This window comes from Myotis yumanensis, unplaced genomic scaffold (genome assembly GCF_028538775.1).
Source record: "Myotis yumanensis isolate MYYU_CA2020_CCGP unplaced genomic scaffold, mMyoYum1.0.hap1 SCAF_2, whole genome shotgun sequence".
Lineage (NCBI taxonomy): Eukaryota > Metazoa > Chordata > Mammalia > Chiroptera > Vespertilionidae > Myotis > Myotis yumanensis.
Window position 1 is genome coordinate 207,391,022 of NW_027223753.1, and position 25,266 is coordinate 207,416,287.

Below are 25,266 nucleotides of genomic sequence, written 5' to 3' on the forward strand. Positions count from 1 at the left end.
ACACAAACTTTAAGGAACAACACTGTTGCTTCAGGCTCTGTGTGAGAAGAAGGGACTGTACACACCCACACCTAACACCCTTTCTACCCACCCGTGTCAGGGGCTGAAGCAGTGGGAACTATGATCAAAGGACCCACCTTCACACCCGCTAAGATCCCTGTAGTTGACACGCTGAAGTCCAGATAGGCCAGCACATCCGGGGAGGGAGGCCTGAACACATTAGCCACCTTCTTTTTCGGTATATCATCTGTTAATGGGAGACGCCTGTTAACACTACTTCAGGCTCTCACCAGGAGAGATGAGACCATTTCTACCAGGGAGTCCTGGAGAGCATGCTCAGAACAGACATTGGGCTACAGGAAAGCAGACTGTGTATCTCAGTGGGAAAGCTTATTTTAACCTTCAAGGACAGGTCACATGGCATGGACCTACCAAGACAGTGCTGATGCTATGGGACAGGGACAGTGGGCGAGGTGAGTATGGAGGGGAGGACACAGGCCATAAGAGCTGCAGGGAAGTCCTCTGGTCACCAGTGAAAAGGTCAGAGGAGTGCACAGGTCACAGAATCTGGGCTGAGCCAGGACCAACAAAAACTCTGCCCAGTGAGAGCATCACGGACATGCTCCCATGCCTGTCGATGAGTATCAAGCAGGTGGTCACAGACAACATGGATCCTGACCTCCTCTCAAAGGTGGTGCCCTGGAGCACAAAGGCACATAAGTATGATTGGGTCAAAAGGACTCCAGTCTGCTCATTGCCTGGCATTCATGTGGCTGAGTACCTCGTCACCAAAGGAGCCTGTGCGGTGCTACTCATTCGGGGTGTCTTGATAAGGTACAGGGATGACACTATCAGCCTTAGGCTGACCTGACGGGCCAAGGCAGAGGGACAGAGGTTTTCAGCCCTTCTCGTTGTCATGGGGTGAGGCAGCACTCACCAATAACAGGGATGAGGGATAGGTGTGTGTTGGGGCGTGCATATGCATGCACACATACTGCGGGAATGTCCATATCCCCACAACTGCTAACTGCTATGCAGGCATGAGGCAGTGGCATGAGCTACAGGCCACAGGCACACAGGCCTTGGGCAAGGATCTTCGCTTCCCCCTGGCAGTAGAGACCCTGCCATGACATGAGCTATGCTTCATGTCACCCTTCATCCTGTGTCCAACTTTAGTAGGTGGACACGGGCTCCTGGGAATCAGTCAGCAGGCTCCTTTTAGCAGCCTCCTCACCATTTACTTCAGCTGTTCTTACCTAACGTATTTTGGGTGACAACAATGCAATCCCTGCAACAATGAAAGGAAAGAGAGGTTTGTCCTGGTGGGGACCCGTATGCACACCAAAGGCGCTGAAGACACGTACCTGTGTCTAGAATGGTGGGCCAGGTCCGGACGTCTACAGTGGCTGCTGCTTCCTTGGACTTGAGCAGCCGCATGATGGCCTGTGTGGTGAGGACACATGCAGACTTGCTGACCTGCAGAGCACAGGGATCAAAGGTGCAATGAGACATGATGCCTGGGAGCAAACCCGTTTGTGGAGCCCTGAAGAAATAACCAGACCCTGGGAGGAAAGGAAACCCTTGGTCTGACCAGCACCCAGGCCCACGATTAGGTCTGCCCTGTGGGGCCACCACACACACTCACCTCCACAATCATCTTGACGGTGGGAAGTGTGGTGGCGAGGTTCTGGGGATGTGGGGGCCGCACAGTGACGGGCACACAACCGCAGTACAGGCAGCCGTAGAAGGCAGCAATGAGGTCCACCCCTGGGGAGACACGGGGTCAGAGGGTTAGTGTGGGGTTGATTGCAATGCACTGCGTCTAGTGCCATGGAACGGCGAAAAGGACACAGGGACACAATCTGTTTTACCTAGTAAAGCTGCTGCTACCCCAACCAGTGAAACATTTATCGAACACTATGTTGTTAGGGAGTGACAGAAGCTATCTCTACTGCAGGGAGACTCCCCACAGACCCTGGAGGCCAGGGAGGAGCGTGGGTGCAGCCTGGGCCTACTAGAACAGCAAGCTCTGACCACCATCCCTGTGAGCGAGGACCGCAAAGACCTTTGAGGGCTAAGCTGTCCACGAGAGAAGACAGGAGAACACAGGAGCCAGGGCAGCACACACGGAGGCCCGGTACCTCCTTGCTGCACATCTGCAGGGAGGTCCACACCCCTGGGGACAGGCCAGGATGTCCCTGCATCGCTCTCAACCACACGATGTAACACAGAACACCATACTGTTCCTTCATCTTTTCTTTATGTTTCAAATTCCCCACAATTTAACACTCATAGGGAATCACACTACATTTAAAAACCCATTTTCTCCTCTAAACTCAATCAAACTTGAGGACACCTGTGCCCCACACCCTGAATGCCTTTCTAGTTGCTGCCCTCAAGTCAGACAAGGCCCCCACCTGGCATCCTCAGGCCGTTTCAATTCCAGAGTCAAGATAAATATGCCACATTTAACCCAGTTTGTGGGTTTCACCAGATTACAAATCCCAAGGCTCTACCAGTAACTAGGAATGTGACCACTGGGGCCAGGGGCAGCTCAGCATAGCAATTATCAGGGGCTGAGCCCACCCATCAGGACAGACCAGGCTAGTTCCAACAGGTATTGCTGCCATAGGACCACCCATTTGCTCTGTGCCTATCGGTGGATGAGAGGATCAAGTGAGGGCCACACTGAGGGCCAGCACACAGCAGTTCCAACACATGTGAGTGTTCTCACACCCAGCATGGTCACTCTGCCAACATGCCACAAACACATCATCAAACTGAACACAAAAAGGTATCAACGGGAACTCATTTTGTGAGCTAGCATAGCTCCTGCTGTCCCTGCAATCAACCCAACAGCAGGCAGGGCCCCCCAAGGCAGAGACACAGCTAGAAGGGAAGAACACATTGAGGATGTAGGGGCAAGATAAGGGACAAGAAGGAGAAAAGGCGACAGATGGCAGTAAGATTGGGGAGAGGAAGGGACAAGGTCAGGAGACCTCAGAAAGCTGGCCACCGCATGAGGTTAAATTTCCACAAACTTATATAGACAAACAGACAGACAGCAGACATAAACTGTAATTGTCTATTTTAAAATGAACTAAAATACATTAAGAAGATGATATAAAAAATAAAAGAATAACAGAAATCAGAATTAGAAAAAAATCAGAAATGAGGAAAGAACTAGACATTATGAAAAATCATTTCAAAAAATGAATATGAAAGTAGAAAGAGCACAAGCGCAAACAAAGACAACAGACAAAGCCTCAGTAACAGGAAGGGAGGGGACTGTTAAAAAGAAATTTAGTAAACAGAAACATCTCAACGGAAAACGACTACTGAAGACAAAGATCTAACACATGAACAGAGGAGGATGATAGGAAGAAGATCAAAGCAAGGGAAGAGAAAAAAATAGAAGAAAAAAAGTGATTCTAGAAAACTTTCTTGAAGTTAAAAAAATGAAGCTGCCTATTTAAAAATACCTTCCTTATACATGAGATTATTGTCCCATAACAATTAATATCAAGACTACATCCTGGACTTTAGCAAAAGGAGAAAATCCTTTAGGCCCCTGGACAAGAACAGCAAGAATGTCTAGCGATCAAACTATAAACAAATGGAAGAATGGCGACTCCAGAAGTCTGGACAGAGGCTACTTTTGGGAGGATGGAGGAGGCTGTGGTTGGGATAGGAAGGCAAAGGGACTACTGGGTACTTGGCAAAGATCTATTTCTTGACTTGGCTGGTGGTAACAAGGGTGCTTGCTTTATAATAATAAAATGTAGGGGAGAGACAGGTAAAGACCAGCCAGATAAAAAGCAGAAAGATAATAAAGACTATACTACTAAAAAGTCTGAATCTAATCACAACAGATTACAATTATTGACAAGGGGGTACAGATGTATGAAGAAGCTAACTGTAACAACTAAGACCCAAGGTTAATCCTCGGAAGCTGGACTGTTATGACTGCAGTGGTGTAGGACAGCAACCAGGAGCCCACCAGAGTCCCTGCAACAGTCCATGGGAAAGGTGATCATGATACCAGCACCACTGGGACTGTCCCATGAGAGAAGACCCAACAGATGTGGGTGTGTGTGGAGGAGGGACCCAGGTGAGTTTTGGGAGGCCTCACTGTGCTTACCTGGCGGGTAGACCAAAGCCACATGGTCCCCAATGCTCAGTCTTGCCTTCTCCGTCAGAGCAGCAGCCACCCTTTCAGCCTTTCGGTGCAGCTGGACACAGGTTGCAGTGCTCGTCACTGTGCCCTAGGAAAGCCATCATTGAGTCACACTGAACTGGGGAGCAGATGGTTTGCCCACAGGTACCTCAGTATACACCGTGCATGCTCCACTGGGCAGCCGAGACAACCTCACCTTGGCATTCAGCAGCAAAAAGAGCGGGTGGTCGGGAGTGGTGTGGGCCCGCCACTGCAGCACATCAGGCAGGAACAGGAACTGTGCAGAGAGGCCAACTCAATCCTCCAAAGCCTCACAAGAGGTGCCCTCCTCACCCTCCCAGGCACTGGCCCGTTACCTTCCTGGCCTGGTCGCTGTCTTCCAGGTGGGCCAGCTCCCGCCCGGAGGCCTGCGCAATTCTTTTCCCAGCAACCAGATTCCCAACAATCATGGAAGCTGGTCCAACCTCTAGAAAACAGGAAGATGCTGATGACTTGTACTGACATGTCACACTCTTTATTTGATTTAGGTATTCAACTCTTCACTATGATAAAGATGTTCAGGAAACCAGCTACAAGGTTTATGCTAAATGACAAATAGAATAGAATCTCTCTTTAAATATAAGCAATGCCAGATTGAGAAATTTACAATATGGCACATATCTGGGGGATATGATTTGACCTCAGCCACAGCTAAACTCTTAATTACTTCATTGTTTTACTGTATTTTATGTATAAAACAGGAAATTACACCTTCTTGATTAAGTGTATTTTATTTAATGATATTTTAGTATTCAATAATAAAAAGAAAAGCCAGCATTTACTAAAAATTCACATAACCAAAAGAATGAAGCACTGTATATCATAGTTAAACCAGGGAAGGAAAAGTGAGTATTTATTGAGACTTCCCAGGTCTCATGAACCTGTGGCTGTGGTGAGTCACAAGGTCGAGGGGATGAGCAAGCATGCCCCTGTCCTGGCTTGGTGTGGCTGCCCATCATGAGCACTGCAGTGACTGAAATAGGCTTTTTAAGCCCCCGAGCTCCCAGGCTGCTCTTGGGCAAGATTTCTACTCCCGGGAGCCACTGCCTCACCATCTAAACCTAAGAAGCCAGGCTTGAATTCAGCCATTAAGATGGGCTAGAGGAAGCCACATACTGGTGATGTAATAAAGTGTTGTCCTATATAACTGAGTTCCAAGGAGGGAGGAGCTGGTGACTGGCCTGGTATGGCACTCTGGCTCTTAACCCTAACTGGGTTGCACCGTTTAACCATGATTGTGGCTGCCACCCATTTTAAAGCTGTTATGCACAACTAACCTGGCTGTTTCTGGCGAGGTTTGGGAAGGTTGGTGACACAGGTGTGCGGGCACATTAGCACATTGCACGGGTGCAGCATCCCCTCCAGAAAGCGCTGCTTGGCTTCAGAGACGTGAACCCCTCCGAGAGGAGCCTTGGGCAAGGTGTTGGCAGGAACCAGGGCCAGACAGTACACGCCCACCTGGTGGATGCTGTCAATGGCCTGGAAGGGAGGATACAGGACAGGAAGGACTTCTGAGACCCGACACACTGCATAGTGATGTTGGAACATATGCTGACCAACGGAAGGCGGCTAGGAAGATAAAGGCTGGGCACTGCACTGGGTGAGGACATTACAACCCAAAGGTCAAGAAGACAGAGTGACATCAGGACATTTTGTTAAATGAGAAAACAAGATGGATGCATGTACACTTTCTATCATTTAACACGTGCACACACACGCACACATACACACACACAATGTGTCTATATACATGTCCATAAACCTGTAACCACTTACAGGCCAAAAGACATGTTAAATGACCTCCTGTGGGAGGAGTGAACAAGCAAGGGCAGAAGCTGAACTCCTCTGAATATACTTTGCTTTCTGATTTTACTTTGGAACCACATATCTTTTACATACAAAACACTTAAAACAACTGAAAGTAAAACAAAACAAATGAACTCAAGCAAACTAGAATCAGGTTGGTGGCACAGCCCCACAGAGAGTGTCTATTTAAAGTGACTTTAAACACGGTGACTTGATTAGTCTCCCCCAAGTGGATATGTCCTGTGGGCAAAAAGAATTGAAAAAACATCTTCAGCTGCTCTCAAAAATCTTAGTTTTAGAGGCCGTGCGCAGACTGCGGTTCTGTGACTACAGGGTGGGTGGAGTGGCCTAAGGTGAAGGAGGATTCTGTTCGAGTCATTTAGTGTGGGAGAAAGGAGATCAATAAGTTAAATAAAAATTCTTCAATCTTGAATCGGAGTTAAAACTAGCAACATAAACTCATGATGTAGGTAATCTTGCAGACAAAGAGACATCATTTCCTACTCTGTCCACTGAAAAAAGCCCAGAAACAGTGACTAAGCCAGTAACATCAAGTGCCCATATGGTGGTCCCAAATTCCATTTCCCCTGTAAGGCAGCTGGGGTCCCAGCCCCGACAGGTCTAGGACAGGAAAGGCGCCACCTCTCCAGGCAGCTGAGCCTTCTGCTCTCTAGTCTGGCCTTAGAAGCAGGGGTGTTATAAAAGGCCTCACAAGCCAACCTGAAGAGGCCCTGACTGACCACTGAAAAATAAAATAACTATAATAATCTGAAACACATCCAGTATGTTTAAATCCATTAGTTCACAATGAAACAAATAAAATAAAACCCAGTGGTCACTTTTACTTTTCTAGGAAACCAGCTCATTCCTCTGAAATCAATCCCTGATCTTGTTTTCCTGCATGGCCTGCCCTCCAAGTCCCCAGGGAATTCAACAGGACAGCACTCTTTCTAGAAGAAACTTCTACCGCTGCTCCTGTGAACGATGAAGAAGGAATAACAGCATCAAAGAAGCACCACTGTGAAATCCTAACACATCACTGGGTACAAGAGTGCTAAATAACCAGGCATCATGTACCATCTTCCATAAAGGATCATTGTCAGAAAACCAAATCTGAGCATGGTCAAACTGTTAGATCTAATATCAACATGTAGGAATGATAGGACAGAGGAGCACATTAAATGATACTGCAGAGGTGTAGTCATCAGAAGTCAGGCTAGCGAACATACTGGACAAACAACCTGTTTTTGTCAATAAACAAATTGCAAGAAAATGATGACAGAGGAGGAGTCTAAAGATTAAAAAAGACTTAAAGACCTGTCCCTTCCGAGTACAATTTTTTTTAAACCTCATTTTGATCCTGAGACCAACAAACAAATAAAACATTAATCAGGTAAATCTGAATTGTGACTAGATATTTTATTACATCAGCAGTTACTGTTATGATAAAACTCAACAAAGTGGGAATAGAGAGAACGTGCCTCAACAAAATAAAAGCCATACATGACAAGCCCATTGCTAACATCATATTCAACAGTGAAAAGCTGAAACCTTTTCTTCTAAGATAAGAAACAAGACAAGGATACCTATGCTTGCTATTAAACCTAGTACTAGAAGACTTAGCCCGAGCAATCCGGCAAGAAAAGGAAGAGAAAAAAAAGAAATAAAACACATCCAAATTGGAAAGCAAGAAGTAAAATTGTCGCCCTAACTGGTTTGGCTTAGTCAATGGAGCATCAGCCTGCGGACTGAAGGGTCCCAGGTTCGATTCTGGTCAAGGGCATGTGCCTTGGTTGGGGGCACATCCCCAGTAGGGGGTGTGCAGGAGGCAGCTGATCGGTGTTTCTGTCTCATCGATGTTTCTAACTCTATCCCTCTCCCTTCCTTTCTGTAAAATATCAATAAAATATTTTTTTTAAAAAGAAGTAAAATTGTCTCTATTTGAAGATGCCATTATATTATATACAGTAAATGCTAAAGACTCCACCAAAAAAACAATTAGAAATATTAAACACATTCAGTAAACACATTCAGGATACAAAAGTGATATACAAAAGTGATATACAAAAATCAGTTGCATCTCTATATACTAATAATCAAAAAGAGAAATTAAGAAACAATCCCATTTACAATTGTATCAAAAAAAATAAGATACCTAGAAATAAATTAAGCCAAGGAGGTAAAAGACCTGTACACTGAAAACTACGATATATGTATATATCATATATTTTGTTTGTTTAGAAATTTTGTACACAATGTTTATTTACAAGTCTTGTGCAGACAGAAAAGTTCAAATGGTAGGACCTTTCCATCTCTTGCCTGAACTATTAAATTACCCTTGTTATACTTGTCTCCCTCTGTCAGTCCCGCCACTCCTCAAAACATACTACACTAATCCTCCAGACTGGTTTCCCTACGTCATGCTACTAACTTTAACTTTCCATGTTTCCCACTGTTGACAAATGGTGCATTTCTTAGACTGGTGTTCAAGGTTCTCTACAATCTGAATCCAATCAACAGTTCCCAAAACTCCCTGTTCCATCAAATACTTCTGGATTTACAGCTCCCTAATCCCATGTACCTCTGAGCCACATTCTTTCCTGCCTGTCAAAATACTAGACCTGTAATCTGGTAATGTGCATTTTTTTTTTTTAATCAGCACAACCTTGGACCAGGTAACAGCACTTTTAGAAAAATCAAGTCAAACATTTAGAGCAGTGATGGCAAACCTTTTGAGCTCGGCATGTCAGCATTTTGAAAAACCCTAACTTAACTCTGGTGCCGTGTCACATATAGAAATTTTTTGATATTTGCAACCATAGTAAAACAAAGACTTATTTATTTTATATATTTAAATGCCATTTAACAAAGAAAAATCAACCAAAAATGAGTTCGAGTGTCACCTCTGACACGCATGTCATAGGTTCGCCATCACTGATTTAGAGCATACACAAAGATTTTAGTTTTAAGAACTTTCATTCAGAACATTGAAAACTGCCGAAACCGGTTTGGCTCAGTGGATGGAGCGTCTGCCTGCGGACTGAAGGGTCCCGGGTTCGATTCCGGTCAAGGGCATGTGCCTTGGTTGCGGGCATATCCCCAGTGGGAGATGTGCAGGAGGCAGCTGATCGATGTTTCTCTCTCATCGATGTTTCTAACTCTCTGTCTCTCTCCCTTCCTCTCTGTAAAAAATCAATAAAATATATTAAAAAAAAAGAAAAAAAAAGAAAACTGGCAATTTAACCTAAATGCCCAACAATAAGGAACTTAAGTTAGAGGACATCTATAAAACAAAATAATGTAACCCCTTAAAATTAAAATGAATAACCATGGATTTTTATGAATCTTAAAATTTTAGGGATCATATATCAACTCATATTTCTAGGGTGTATGTAGTAAAACAAGTATGGAGGGTAGACATCAAGGTATTCACAATGGTTTTCTCTGGGTGATGGCTGACTAATGTTCTTCCACTTGCTTCCTCTAGTTCCTAAAGTTAATATATTTTGCTCTACATCAGTGGTTCTCAACCTGTGGGTCGCGACCTAAAGACATCCTGCATATCAGATATTTACATTACAATTCATAACAGTAGCAAAATTACAGTTATGAAGTAGCAACGAAAATAATTTTATGGTTGGGGGTCACCACAACATGAGGAACTGTATTAAAGGGTCGAGGCATTAGGAAGGTTGAGAACCACTGCTCTATATAAAGAGGTGAAAATAAAGAGAAGCAAACTCATTTTCACGTTTCCGGGCCCAGTTTAAAACTATTTCCTTCCCCTGGCCTTTCCCGGGCTCTTCTCACTTCCTACAGCACAGGATGCTTCTTGCTGGTGGCATTTATTAATTCCTGACCCGCACACCAGCAGTACATACCCTCTCTCTCCTATATAAAAGAAAACTACCTAAGAAAGAGCTGTTACACTGGATGTGGCTATTTCAGCCATCGTGCCAAGACCAGGCAGACCTCAGTTACTAATAAACATGAGATGACATCATCCACTCACCTAGACCCTGGGGGTCAGCTCACTCCAAATCTAGGCAGTATTTTCATTTAAAACCATTCTAATTGATAGCAGCTTCATGGTGCTGCTATTAGATAATAAAGGCACAGTAACCCTTGTACAGATTACATTTTCAAATGCTATTTCCTCCTCCTCACAAATTGCGTGTTTACTTAGTGCCTACTGTGTGCCAGGCAGCACAGAGTGAAGAAGGGATCCTGGAAGCCATGAGTCTCAAACAAGTCATTCCCACGAGTAAGTGTGGGGCAATTGCACATCTGGCCTGCTAAGCATGGTTACAGAAATGCGAAGGTATTGCAAGCACAGAGTGGGAGCAGGGACTCACCGCCTACTCGGAAAGAATGAAATGGGGAATGCTAGGACAGGTGGACTTGCCTTAAACCACACACCAACAGATAGGCAGAAGGAGTGTGCCTCCGCACCCACCTGTAGCACGCGGCTCATCCACTGGAAGCTGTCCTCCTCGGAAGCATCTGGCCGCTGCTCGGCCACGAGCACAATCCGGTCGTCATGCAGCACCCTCACGGAGAACACAGCGATTCTGGGGGAGGACAAGGACAGATATGACCACCCAGCAAGGGATGCCAGAAGGGATGCAGACACCTCTTCTCTCTTGAAAGGATGATGCAGAAGTGCTAGTTTAGAATCAATTGAACAGTGGGCTTTAAAAAATAGCCAGTCTCTAATCTTGTTGAGAATTTAAAAAGTAACCAGTCACTAATTTCCTCAAATATGACTGAAAATTCACCAAAACAGGGAGGACTCTGGTACAAATCAAAACCACCAGGTGTTTTTCCTTAATTGTGATGTTAATAACATGACACATTCTTTGTGCAAAAACCTTTGTCTATAAGTTCTATGAGTTACATTTTTCATCCAGCAGATGAAATCTATCTCTCACTGAATTAATCTGCTTGTGTTTACTGGACCTGTTTCTCCCATCTTACTTTAAGAATTTCAACATGTTTTCTGTGTCGCCTTTTTCTTCTTTTAAACTTGAGATTATATACCTTTTTCCTAAAAGGCAAGGTGCTGGTTTCCCCATCAAACCACCATGCATGACTAAGGTTCTAATTTTGGGCCTTTATGGACATAACTTCATTCTCTCCTTTGACTAGTGTGCATATGTGTACATGTGTGCGTGTGCACACACACATACACACATGGTTTCTTATACAACAAGCTTTATCCAGTATTAAATTTTCCTTACTTCCTTTTTTTATTGATTTTAGAGAGAGGAAATGGGGGAAGAGAAAGGGAGAAACATTGATGTGAGAAACATCGACTGGTTTCCTCCTGCACGTGCCCTGACTAGGGATCAAACCCACAACCTGGGTATGTGCCCTGATTGGGAATCGAACCTGCCACCTTTTGTGCACAGGACAATGCTCCAACCAACTGAGCAACACCAGCCAGGGCAAACTTTCCCTACTTTCATACATCTTGTAGCATTTCCTGAGTATTTCTTAGTACTTCATCTGAGAGTATTTTCACAAAAAGGATCTTTTGGTAACCAAACTTCTAAAATTTATAGACCCATGAATATTTTTATTCCAACTGCACAATTAAGTGACAATTTGGATAAATACAAAATCCAGGCTAAAAGTTCCTTTTAAAAATTTAAAAAATATTACTGCACTGTCGTTCTCTTGTACCAGCCCTAGTACTCTCTGCCTGGTCCTGTATCAGCTGGGAAGACATTGCCAAATCAGCCATATGTGCCCTACTCAAGTCGAGAGCACTCCAGCCTCCTGCTTTGCAATCACTCCCTCATCCTCTCCCAAGTGTGATACCTAGATTGCCAGCCCTTCTTCTTTTCTTCTCCCCATCTCTTTTAATTTTTCTTTAAAACTTTCTATTTCTTTACCTCTAGAGTAGTTCCTCAATTTGACTTTCCAGCTTATCAATTCTTTCTCTAGCTCAGCCGTGGGCAAAGTACGGCCCGAGGGCCGGATCCGGCCCGTTTGAAATGGATAAAACTAAAAAAAAAAAAAAAAAAAACCGTACCCTTTTATGTAATGGTGTTTACTTTGAATTTATATTAGTTCACACAAACACTCCATCCATGCTTTTGTTCCGGCCCTCCGGTCCAGTTTAAGAACCCATTGTGGCCCTCGAGTCAAAAAGTTTGCCCACCCCTGCTAGCTGCATCTATCCTACTATTTATTCCATCTATTATGTTCTTTGTGTAAACAAGTGTTATGGTTTCTTGATCTCATTTCATGTTATTAATATCCCAGTGGCACACACATTCAATCAGTTATAGTTCTATTTCAAAATGGTTGTGGTCCTCAAGCTCTTCCCTGATGGGGATAGGCAGGCTATGCTGTCTACCTGCAGAGCAATCATCCGACAACCCCAGCCTATCATCCAGGCTGGCACTGCATCATAGGGTACCTGCTCAGAACAGGGACTTTACTTCTAGGCACCATCAGGTTCTGGTGGCCATGCAAGGAGTCAGTCTCTATAATCCACCCCAGGAGGGGTATGGGCTACCCTGATGTCACCCCATGGACACCTGTACCAGCAGTATCCCTGGTTTCCACTGTGAGGAGAGGCAGTGATGTTCTGGGACACTCTAGGCTGCATGCACCTACAGGACTGCCCTGCTGGTCTCTCCTGGGCAGTTATCCCACACCCATCATCTTTTCCTGGGGGAAGGCCAGCAGCCCATGCTGACCCACCATTTGGCAGAATTGGCTAATGATTTCTTTAAGGTATATTCAAAGGCAGGAGGATCTGGCCAGGTTCACAGGCAGGCACCCTAGTTTGAATAATAAAAGCACTTCCTGAGAAGAATAAAAATTTTAAATACAGCCTGCTGAGTGGATCAACTAGGAGAAGGGGCTGCTTCCTCCAGGACAAGGTGCTCAGGAGCTGGACAGGGCTTCCCCTCCTTGCCCCCAGCCACTGGGGCTAGGCCAGAGGTCCATTCATTTGTTCAATGAAGATGAGAATCTTTAAAGTCTTGCCTAACACATTCAGAAAGTTGGACTGATTCTATCCCAGGAGCAAGGCAGGGTTTCTGTATGTCTTGCTAAACCTTAGGAGAAAAGGAACTGGCTGCACAGAACATGGTACTGGCTGTTCCAATGTACATCTGTGAGGTCATGCACATGGCTCCCTCTGTGGTGTTGGGGCTGGTCCCTGTGCCAGTTATACATTCAGATCGCATTGTTTTAAAGGACAGCGTGAGCTCTGGGGACAGCGAGGACACTAACTCTGCTGTCTATGCTGCAAGTGCCATCCTTTTCTTTTTGAGGTTTCTCTAATAAACAGGAATTTTTAGGTTGGTTTGTTCAAGTCATTGGGCTTTTTTCCACTGCAAACAGACTTTTTCAACCTTAAGTGGAAAAAGGATCTAAAGCCATAACATAGGGACCCGCAGCGCATCACCTGCCTCTGTAGACAAACTTCATGGGCTCCACCGCCAGCGCAGTGGCCACGATGTCATCCGCATTGTGTCTGCGAACTCCGACCACCATCAGCCCATCCAGCTTGCCCACAATGAAGACCAGGTTATCCTGAAGGCAAGGAAGCTGGTCAGGACTCAGGACACAGAAGCCGGTCCTGTGAGTCAGGCCCTGCTACAAGGAGATGGGAGCACCATGTCCCTTACATGATGACAGGTGAAACTCGGGGCAAGGCAACTGTGGGATGAAGGGGCCCTACAGACCAGTGGGTTCAGGTTGGGGCAAAGGGGCATGCAGGGACAGAGTTGGCAGGAGAAAGGTCAGAGATAGAAATACAGTTGTGGGTGAAGTTTGTAAAGAATTCTGAGTGCTACAGGACATCGGCAGGGTTCCCAAACTTGGCACCAGTGATGTTTTGGGTTGATGTAGTGGGCATGTAGAGTGTCCTGTGGATCTAGATGCCCACTATATATTGGCAGCATACCCTCCTGAGAGGTGAGCACAAGAAGGACCCTGGTCCTGGTGGCGGGATTACTCACAGGGCCGATGAAGCCCAGCAGCCCAGTCCTGGTGAAAGGCCTGTCCGAAATGGGTGCTCCTCCTGCAGTGACCGGGACAGTCTGCACAGAGCGGAGAGGGGAACGGTCAGACTATGGTCCACAGATAATCAACCAACCAGCCAGGAGTCAGCAGGCAGGTGGGAGAGCTCGGCACGCACACTGCCTGACAGCCAGGGTGTGGTTCCTCAGATAGGGCTGTCACCCATGTTTACGGAGGGAAAGAGGCTACCCCAGGACCAGAGTCTCTGCTGGCTGAGGAGATCCTCCTCTGGCCCCTGTGCACAGCATGACCCCCACAGGCTTTGTTCCTGCTTTATCCTCTCCTCCCACTGCCCCCAGTGCCTGGCCCAGAAAAGTGGGCACTCATTGGGCTCTCCAGACACCCCAACAACTCTAGCATACAGAGCACTGGCTTGCCTGGGCAGCCTCAACTCCCCTGAGCTAACCCAGCAGAGCAGGTGCCAAGGAGGTCGGACCACCACCCACTATGCCCCATGGAAGCTCTCAGAACTTAACTTCAACATAAAGTACAAACCTCAAAGACATTCTTTGTGATCCCAAGTAGTCCATAATACGCTGTGCCTGTAGCATTGGAGTCAACACATATTTCTCCAACCTCATCGGTTTTACAAAGATACGGGGCACCATCTATCTTCACAACACATATATTAGCTATAAAAAGAAAAAAATAACCTCAAAAGCATAAATACATTGATCATTCACAAGGATATATTTCTGCCATGTCTATAGCTACAGAAACAAAATATTACACATGTAGTATGTTCTTACAACAAGCTTTCTGACAGATGTCACACACATTCTATTTGCTCATGACTTTACATTTAATACACGCCAAGGTGAGGCGATGGAACAGTTCAGCACGATCTCCCTACGATAAGCAGACTCACAGGCTCTGCATGACTCTCCCACACCCACATGAGATGTCGGCTGACCTGGCTGCCAAAAGGCACCATCTCGCACATTTGCTCAGAGGCTCGCTCCTGCTCCAAAGCCTGACGGACCCCACTTGTACCTGGGCTCATCCTGTCACGCAGACCCCAGCCTGATCACTCCTTTTCTGTTTTCACTAAGCAGCACACCTTCCTGCCTGCTGTCTGCCCCTCTGCACAGCGGACCTTGCCTATATGGTCACTGCGGCCCAGGCCCTCAGCCCTGCCACAGAGCAAGCATCCAGGAACAGCCTCCAACAACAGAGCAAAATACACACCAGAACATGGAGTGGTCCATCAAACAAAACCCGGTCACTCAGTATGAATTAAATAGCCCGGGCCTTGTTCTTCCTTCGGCCCTTCTTGAGTTTTTTCCAAAGTATTCTCATCTTCAAAGATGTGAGCAAGGCCCAGTCATTTAATTCCGTTTGTGCACAAATCAGTCAAAGCCTCAGCAGAGAGAATGTTGAAGACATTCACTAAAGGAGGTGGCATTCAAGTATCTTGCTGTGCAGGTAGCCCTCAGCTCACACTCAGACACTCACGTGATGACAGACACCCCAATTTAAATTACAAAAAGGCACAAAAGGACAAAATCCACTGCATATCATGGTCAATGCAAACCCAGTAGGATTAACACAGTGGAGGTTGTACATCTGCTAAAAGCAAACACCACCAGCCCTCGACAAGTCAATCAATCTTCAACTGTTCTGGCTAACAGAACCCACCTAGGGGACCACCGTACACACACACTCACCTAGGGGAGCACTGTGCACACACACACACCTAGGGGAAAACTGTGCATACAGTCTATCCTGGTCCATGTTTTACCGGTAAAAAACGAACATTACTGTGAAAGTCCCTTATTTTGTCATTCGGAAAAATCACTAAGACTATATTTTACCAATCTTTTAAAGAGTTACTAGGCTCTCCTCATAACTACTAAAAATATGTAAGATTTCCAATCTTTGTTCTTTGTAAAATGTTTCATCCTCATATTCAAGTTACCAAAGGACCAATTAATCCATATTTATGGTAAAATTATAAAAAGAAAAAGTACATTTCATATTGTATTTTATTTCTATAACTAGAAATAAAATTTGAACTTCTAGTCTTGTTCTAAGAGTTCCAACTTCTCCACACATGCAGGGTCAGACATCCTTGCTATGGGCTCTCCCTCTGGAGTGCCCTGGCACCAAGTTGAACAGCACATGCCCTTATGCACTGACGACCTGTGGAGGCAGACCTGAAAACACAAGGACCAGGATGCTGAGCAGCCTGCAGACCCTGCGACCCAGATACAGCAGCACTGGGATAAGGGTGACTGACTGAAAGGTGAGAGCCTGCCTCTAGAAGTCATCAGGGTGGGTCAGGATGAACCACAGAAGGGCCAGCATGGCGAGGAGGGTTCGAATAGAAAAGTTGTGAGGTTGCTACAATGAGGGGTAACCGCACAGCAGCATCAATAGAGCATTCCCCCACTCACAACTGTCACCAGGGCCTCCTGGGCCTGGCTCTGCTCTTAATTTTCCATGTGAAACTTTGCACCAGCATCACTCTGTGTGGCCTCACCTGCAGAATAGCAGGAAGACAGCTCCATCACCCTCTCATCGCTGCGCTGTCCGGGATGGCAGGGAAGCCTCTAACAATTTAGGTGTTAGGCCCATGGGGCCCGATGTGCAGGATAGCTCATCATGACCTTTCTGGAACCTACAGGAATTTCCGTGGACCTTAATTTAAGGTCATACTCCTAACATACCGTACTTTCATGACTTACTGAAATAATCTATCATTATCCAGATATCCTGGGCCCTGGGGTTTATGCCTCCATATATGTGAAGTATGAAAGCTGTGCCTGGCAGCAATGTGAGCTGTTGTCACCATTATCCCAAGTACTGGAACCAGAAGTTGGGTTCACAGCCATAAACACACCTTTATATTTTAGCTCAACTTTAAACTTAATACAAAAGAAAGCAAAAAAAAAAAAACCTGAAAATGTTATAAATTAAAATCCTAATTTACATGGAAAACCCATTTTAAGAAATCTTTTACTTGTGTGCTTCCAGATCACTCCTACAAAGCCTGGGGCTAGTATGACTCTTTGTCATGTTAATCAATCACTGGATAAGACACACTTCAGGTGCATCTCTTACCTCCAGGCATCACCTGACCAACGTCCTGAACAGTAAGGACTGACAACTTTTCTTCAGTATCAACTCTGATCACACCATAACTAAGGCCATTCATTGATAGCACAGCTTTTCTTGGAGGAGGTCCTCCCAGGTCAGGCGGCCTAGAAAACAAAACTAGATTAACTGACAAAGCGTAGAGTTCTAGAGAGAGGAGACCTATGGCCTACCTTGCCTGCAAGACGATGTTGCGCCCCAGGCTCTGCTCTGAATCATACTGTAACCTCGAACCCCGACACAGCAGCACTGGGATAAGGACTGCAGGACTGCGTGTGGCAGACTGCATCCTTGAAGTTGCCACCATCTTTCCACCCCATGCTTTCCTCTTCAGTGGGGCCTCAACACTTCTCCCTTCATCTGGTGGGCCTGTGATGATGGTGGAAGTGATGCTAAGTGAATTTCAAAGGAGGGCATAAATGGTAATTCAGCTTCCACCTGTTTGTCTTGGGAAGCTCACTGGGAGCCTTGGGCACAGCCAGGTAAGCAGAATGACACAATGTGAGGAAGCCCAGAGCAGTCCACTCCAGGGACCAGCAAAAGAGGCCCTGAGACTGCACACAGGAAGTCATGTCTGCAGCCCCCCCAAAACCTAATCCAGTCCAGAGAGCATCCAACTGCAAGGCAGCACCAAAGTCCCGACCATAGCAAGTATGAGAGATATAATAACAGACTGTCGCTGTTCTAAGCCACCAAGTTTGGTAGTAATTTGCCATGCAGCATCAGTAAATGCAACACTAAAAACAAAGGTCAATATTTTTCCCAGTAAGAAAAAACTACACCGACAAGCAAAAGATATCACCATAGAACAAAGAAACAAAGACTACTTCATGGTTTGTGAAGGATAAAGATGTTATTTTAATGCTAAGTTATCATTAACATTTAGGATTACTTAATGCTTGCACATAAAAGCACACACTGTTTATGGACATATTAAGATATATAAATGATGCAGGACCACAACTGACACTAATTTTCTAACAATGGAGTTAAAAACTCCATTGCCTTCTACCCTAGGATGGTGCCGAAGCAGCTGCAGACCAAGAGCCACAGGGCAGGCAAGAGATGACCCAGGCAGGAAAAGTAGACCATAGGAACACCTCTCCCCTAGGATGGCACTGGGGCACCCATTAGTACTCAAACAGCTTGGGAAACTGGCACAGGATGGGGCACTGCTTCATGATGGCTACTGCTCAGAAACAAATTAACAGCATTTGATACCGCGGGTAATTCAGGAGTAAGAGTAAAAATTAAGTCCAATTAAGTTACCTGCGGATGGCAACCGTTAGTGCCTCAGGAGAACTGGCACAAGGACAGATGACCTCCGGCCTCAGGCCTCTAGACTGGAAGACGTTGAGGAAGGCATCACAGGAAGATATGGACCCTGCATGAAACAAAGTGGGACATGAGAATAACTGCAAGGCTGATGGGTACGGGGGAGCAGCAGAGAAGTGAGCAGCACCCAGGTGTTTTAGAGGCAGGATGTAGAGACCCTGCCGAGCTCAGGTGTGGATGGAGGGAACGAGAAGCTTTGGGGTGCTAGGTTAAGTGATCTCCCGAGCAACAAGGTACCCAGGAGCACAGGAACGCAGGGGTGTTAAGGCCTCACTGGACAGCAGACTAGATCGTATGCCAGACTCTGGTCAATGGCTCTGTGCTGCAATGTTCCACTGAGGCTCCCCAGAAGACACCTTGTGGGAGGCCCTGGACAGCTCCCAACAAGCAGCCATGCTCAGGTCCAACAGAGTCTGGGGTGTGCAGCAGCACACTAGGGGAGTTCTCATTGGGAGGACGTGGGGTGGCTGAGACAGTGGGGGCGAGATACAAGGCCAAAGGGCAGGGGCTTCATGAGGCTCCCAACCTGTATCTATGTTCTGGTCAATGCTTAAGAAATATGACTCTTTTTCATTGATCAGCTAACTCCAACACCCCCCGCACTGGGGATCAAGCCCACAACCTGGGCACGTGCCCTGATGGGGAATTAAACTGCAAACTCCTGTTTCACAGATCGACGCTCAACCACTGAGCCATGCCAGCCGGGCAGAAATATGACTCTTTTAGGCATGTACCTTCTCTCAACTGTATTTAAATCACTTCCAAATTTAGTGGCCAAAAAAATATGCATGAGATATAACAATGGGTCACCAACAAGAAGTGACATGTTAGAGACAGTTACAATACACTCACTTTCACTGTTCTGGGGACACCAGGCTCCAGCCCTGGTCAGGAGGTTACTCACATGGGTTAGCTCCGTCAGCCACGATCAGCATACGCAGTGAGCTGAGGCTGACGTCCCGCTGACCTCGCTGAGCCAGGAGAGACCAGTGCATGTCACGGGACTTCACCAGCGCAGTCTGGGCTGCAAGGGGACACAAACGTGAAGGTGGCACTCCCACATCAGACTGACCCACCTGCAGTGCTTGCTGTCAGTGCAGTACACACGTAGGACCACAGACACGCATCCTATGTTTCAGGCCACACGTACTCTGCAGCTGTGTCTCATTCATAGTTTAACTTACCCTAACCTGTTTTATTTAAAATCAAACATAAACTCAGATCCATTTTCCACTTTGATTTCTCTCAGAAGCATCTTTCCACATGCCTATTCTGTCTCATCCAACCCTCCCCAAGCTGCTTAGGTATGCAACTGTGGGGCCAAAGAAGCCTCAGGGATACGAGGGCTGTGAACAGATAGACTCAGCCCTCAACGCTGGCCATGTTGGTGGGGAGTAACCACCAACCCTGAAACCAGCTTCAATCTTCCTCAGTAAAACAGGATAAACGGAGACAGCTACTCCCTCTAGGCTGCCCTGATGACACCACGTCAGAGCACACACCTCATGCCCACATTCAGTAACTGGCAGTACCGTCAGCACAGGGAGACAAGTAAAGAGGGTACCCAGGATTAGTCAGTCTTAACAAAGACCCTAGGCCCAGGCTCAGAAGATAGTGAAGGTGCCCTCAAGCTCCCCCAGAGCAGAGCCACAGAAATGCCTGGAGTGACTGCAAGGGTGACTGACTGAAGGTGGAGGACGGGGCAAGGTCCCAAAGGCAGCCCCATCATTCGTGGACGGCTTCATCTGAATAAACTGCTTTGCTGCTGGTGGCTTGAAAAGCCCTACCTTCATATTAAAACCATCTCAAATACTAAGAATTGATGTGATTGTAAGGGAAATTTCAAAAGAGTAACATTAGGGGCCTATGGTCCTTGCAGAAAGAGTTGTCACTGAACAATTCTCCACCCGGGGTGGCCAGGCCTTGCACACACCCAGGCCTTGCACACCCAGCTCAGGCTTTGCACACACAGGACACAACAGCTTACAGCCAGCACTGGTGAGTCAGGACCACCACAGACAAGCCTCAGACCTGGTCATGGTGCATGCTGGCCGTCAGGGCTCCTCAGCCCACATCTACAGTTTTGCATGTTGGCTTTATTTTTTCTTAATCACCAAAGATTAATTCAAAGAGACTTCTTTAGTGCAGGCTGAATGAAGAAATGATGCTAATTCCCTTACCTTTATACAAACACACTTTCTGAATCCAGGAGAGCGGGTTCACCTTCATCAGTGCATACGGGATGCTGATCACGTGCATCTTGTTCATGACACTCTGTGAAAGACATGGGTGCTCAGGGCAGGCTTCACTCCGCATCCAGACTGCAGAGCTCTACACCACGCCAAAAGCGACAAAGGTAACACCAGTGCTCACAACATTATTTCAGTTCAGATATACTGGTCAGGTGAATCAGCAGAACTAAGGATTAATTATATCACGTAAAAATTAGGGTTTGGGGTCATGTACTGATATGAAACATTAGAAATCCCTCATTCCAACAATTAGATCATTTAGCATCAACACTCACTGTTAACACTCCATGCCATAGACCAGCATCCCTTTTGAAATCCAGCACATTTGTTAGTGTTTCAGCTGAAAGTGGACAAAGATGGTTAAACTGCTGAATGAACCTCTTCACAAGTCACATGCACTTTTAGAGAAACTCTGAGATGAGCACATTATCAGCATATAAGAGTTTTAGGAAACATAGAGCATTTCCAATACCATGCACTAATTTACCAATAATCTTGGTTATCTACTTAAATTACTGGAAAAACAACAGTAGGTCATACAATTCTGGATTACAACAGAGAACTATGCTGATCATCAATCTGAAACCAAAGCAACAATCACTAGTTAAGAGGCTGAGTGAGGCTGTTACATTCAGTCAGACTGTCATGGGTGCTCTTCTCAATTTACATCCAGTTTCCCCATTTCTCACACCCAAGGCCATTATCCTGCATCTTCAAAAAATATCACAGGCTGCTCATGTCACTTCCCTTTAGAAAGGTGCTCATTCTCTCCTTCCCATTTTCTCCTCCAGAGGGTATGACTGGTAGGTATTAGGAAGCAGGAGCGAACAGGAGTCCCCAGGCTTCCCAGCACATCCCTGTACTCAGAGCATCTGGCGGCACCCTCTGAGGGACCTGGATCCAAAGGGCAGGGAACAGAGCCTGAGGCTAGAAGCAAATCTGGTCCCTCACCAAAGGCCACGGCAAGCCTAGTGCGCCCCCCAGGAGAAACACCCCTGGTGATTACAGGGAGCTGGGTTGTGTGCCAGGACACTGCTGCATTCTGAATAAGCATGCTGTACAGGCTCCCTGGTCAGCTGAGGATCCAAATATAGGTGACATATGTAAGGTCAGCACTGGGTCTGAAGAAAAAATGATGGGACTTGACTAATAGGTCTAATTTCTTTAAAAAGTATTCAGGCCCTTGAACATTTCTAAAATCCTCTTCCAAATTTCTATTGAAATCTTCAGCTAGGCCCTACACTACCCCTTACATTTAAACACCCATATTGTAGATATTTAAACATACCACTCAATTTACTTTTTAGTTTTGTTCAAGTATTGCAATGCAAAAACAAACTTCCATGCATACATTTTTATAGTTTTTGGAATAGTTCTCTAAGTTAAATATCTAATTTTTTTTATATATATTTTTATTGATTTTTTACAGAGAGGAAGGGAGAGAGATAGAGAGTTAGAAACATCGATGAGAGAGAAACATCGACCAGCTGCCTCCTGCACATCTCCCACTGGGGATGTGCCCGCAACCCAGGTACATGCCCTTGACCGGAATCGAACCTGGGACCTTTCAGTCCGCAGGCCGACGCTCTATCCACTGAGCCAAACCGGTTTCGGCAAATATCTAATATTTATCAGTACATGTGGCACTACCAAGAGCCAACCTATGACCATAACATTCCATTTGTATATCTGTATGCAGGACAGCTTAAGGCCAAACCACAGGCATATAAAATAGTAATGGAAAAGTGAGTGCCAATAACACGGTTTTCCATATTTTTAAAATGTAAAATGCACTGCCCCTCAGCTCTGTTGCAGGTTGAACCAACCAACTGGGCATTGATGAACTGGTGGGATATGGATTTCACACTCCAGAAAATCAACATACACATAAGTTTACTGGAAAGGGCCCACTCATCTAGTGCAAGCAGAGCCTTGAGCATGCGGCACCTGGAACACCAGATTAGAGGACAGGTCCTATATAGGACTGAACCTGACATCTGCAGTGACAGTTCCCGGGTGCCCTGTGCACAGCTGGAAGAGCTGCCCCACATGCCCTTACCTTCCAAGTAGCCACACGCCTGGGTCAGAGCCCGGCACTGCGCCAACAGAGATGCATGGGACACCGTCACCCCCACTGTGCTGCCTTCTTTGCTGGTTTTATACTGAAAGATTTCAAGAAAAAAATTCAATTATGTGATGTTTCTGGAGGCCACGGCAGAGAGAATGGAGACCGGTAGATTTTAGAGAGAAGAAGCTATCAGCTGTCTCTCCTTCACTAACTAGCCTGTCAGAATGAAGAGCATTTTATGCCCTGACCCTTGAGGTGACTCCCTCGGATGAAGTCAGGACTCATCCTGGGCAGGTGCTAAGGGCAACAGTGCATGCAAGTTCCCTCATAATTGTCCGCATCCCCAGGGTAGCCAGTGAGGGGAGATTAGGTAAAAATAAAACTGAAAGGGTCTGAGAAAGTTTCCAAATGAGAATTCAACATAACTTTTAGCCTGTAAACTAAAAAAAAAAACTCAGTAGCTCAAACTTATATGAAAACAAGACCTAACCCGTGGGGCCTGCTTTAGCATACTGTGTTAGAAGTCATCACCTCAATGTAGGCGGTCCCAGCTCCTTCGTCCTGGGCTAACGGATGCCAATCCTTGGGGGGCTTAGTCAGATGCTTCCCATCAATTACCAACCAGTTGAGAGGGGGCCAACCTGTGAGGGTGCAGCCAGGAAACATGGCACAGGTGAATGTCAGAGGGTCTCTGCTCCCCACACTCAGGGCCTAGCCATTGAACATGCAGCTCTAGCTCCTGAGTGCCCAAGAAACAGATATCTCAGTCTCATTTAATTCTTACTCAATTCATATTAAACAGCAGAGACCCTGAACCAGGTGAAAAGTGAGATTCAACTTCAGCCTCTGTAAGTTTAAGTGCTGGAAAAGTACTGGAGGACATAGTTTAACTCATAATGCTGACTCTCCTTCCCCTCAGAGGCCCACCTTTGAAAGTTGCCACCTCTCCAGTCTGTGCTTTAGGCAGGCCTTTCTGACAAGCATCCGTGGTCAGGGCCAGGGTGACACCACAGCTGCCCAGCAGAAACCCGATCTGCTGGCTGCCAGCATCCTGAACAAGACAGAGTGGGGTGGAAGTGAGGCGCTCCTGGCAGCTTCGGCTCAGGACCTTTACTCTGCAGGCCCATGCACAGAAAGAAGAGTGTTTTGTCCACCCCTTGTAAAATTTCTAGAACAACTCAATTCTATATACCAGCGATTTTCAATCAGTGTGCCACCAGATTTTTTAAAACATGCAATACCTGACCTCTTTTCCTTTAAATTGTCATATAAAAATATGACAACAGCCAACACAGTAATAGCCATTTTCAGATCAGCAAAAAATAACATACTTTATGTATTTTAGTAATTATATTTTATATTTTAACTAGAAGCCTGTTGCACGAAGATTCGTGCAATAGGCCTTCCTTCCCCTGGCTGTTGGCACCGGTTTTCCTCCAGCACCCAGGACCCAGGCCTTTGGTCCAGCCACAGCGAGGCTTGGCTTCTCCACTGCAGCCACAGCCACTGCTGCTGCAGCAGAGAAGCCAAGCCTCTTTAGTCTTCAGTCTTCACTAGGGCCAGAGCCTTCAGTCTTCGCTCCGCACCTGCGTATGCAAATTAACCGCCATCTTTGTTGGGTTAATTTGCATAGTTGCTGATTGGCTGGTGGGCGTAGCAGAGTGATACCAATTTGCATGTTTCTTTTTATTAGTGTAGATAATTAGTGTGCCATGAGATGAAATAGGTTGAAAATCACTGCTATATACAGTATTTTCATGAAAATAAAATACAATTGTTTTTAAATTTAAAAGATATATACTTTTTGCAGTGAAATATAAAGTGCAGATAATGGGCTAATTTCCCAAAGTTTTTTCTTGCAAATGACATTTAGCAGCATTTTAATATACTCCCAAAATTACAGCATTAAAATTTCCACTTGATTTGTGTTTAACAATACTAATTATTTCCATACAGAAATGCACATTTCGTTTTAGTCAAGTCCTCTTTTATATATGTCCCTCTGTGAAATGTTCCCATTTTCTTTTTGAAAGCATGACTAATCTCTAGTTTTTCCCTAAGAATCCCTATATTCAAATATCTGTCATCATATATTATCTGTGGAAATGTTCTGGTTTTATTTGAAAACTTTATTTTTGATATTCTTGAATATTTGTTGCTGACAATTTTCATATTAGCAGCTGCCTGAATACTGGGATACAATAAAAAACTCTGAGTTTCTAAAATACATGCCTATCTTCTAAAATAATTTTTTCAATAGTTAGGTTACTGACATTTATACATAAAATGAAACAGCTGCCTAGACCATCAGAACTCCCACAGTAATCATGTCAGTAACAAACACTGCTTGATGTGTAAGCAAACAGAAATGCAAAACATTTCCATCCCATATATTCAAAAGTATCACTGAGAAGTGAGCTGTAATAAATGACTGTAATGATTTATCCCCA

At 45.6% G+C, this 25,266-nt stretch overlaps 1 protein-coding gene across 7 annotated transcripts in view; it reads right to left on the bottom strand.

Moving 5' to 3' along the window:
- The window catches only part of DIP2A (disco interacting protein 2 homolog A), an 83,896-nt gene that overhangs the window by 12,334 nt on the left and 46,296 nt on the right, over positions 1 to 25,266 (bottom strand). For 6 of the 7 annotated variants that reach the window (XM_070407020.1, XM_070407021.1, XM_070407018.1 and 3 more), the window contains 19 exons: positions 23,744 to 23,867; positions 23,348 to 23,457; positions 22,808 to 22,910; positions 21,024 to 21,088; positions 20,677 to 20,770; positions 19,401 to 19,520; positions 18,431 to 18,545; positions 17,129 to 17,268; positions 14,561 to 14,697; positions 14,005 to 14,085; positions 13,449 to 13,576; positions 10,479 to 10,593; positions 5,494 to 5,695; positions 4,534 to 4,643; positions 4,374 to 4,454; positions 4,142 to 4,265; positions 1,646 to 1,767; positions 1,365 to 1,476; positions 138 to 247 (listed from right to left, as the gene is read on the bottom strand). In XM_070407020.1, coding sequence (XP_070263121.1) covers positions 138 to 247; positions 1,365 to 1,476; positions 1,646 to 1,767; positions 4,142 to 4,265; positions 4,374 to 4,454; positions 4,534 to 4,643; positions 5,494 to 5,695; positions 10,479 to 10,593; positions 13,449 to 13,576; positions 14,005 to 14,085; positions 14,561 to 14,697; positions 17,129 to 17,268; positions 18,431 to 18,545; positions 19,401 to 19,520; positions 20,677 to 20,770; positions 21,024 to 21,088; positions 22,808 to 22,910; positions 23,348 to 23,457; positions 23,744 to 23,867 — 2,193 coding nt within the window. Of the gene's footprint in view, positions 1 to 137; positions 248 to 1,364; positions 1,477 to 1,645; positions 1,768 to 4,141; positions 4,266 to 4,373; positions 4,455 to 4,533; positions 4,644 to 5,493; positions 5,696 to 10,478; positions 10,594 to 13,444; positions 13,577 to 14,004; positions 14,086 to 14,560; positions 14,698 to 17,128; positions 17,269 to 18,430; positions 18,546 to 19,400; positions 19,521 to 20,676; positions 20,771 to 21,023; positions 21,089 to 22,807; positions 22,911 to 23,347; positions 23,458 to 23,743; positions 23,868 to 25,266 lie in introns of those variants that run through there. The other variant, XM_070407022.1, reaches the window with a different exon arrangement.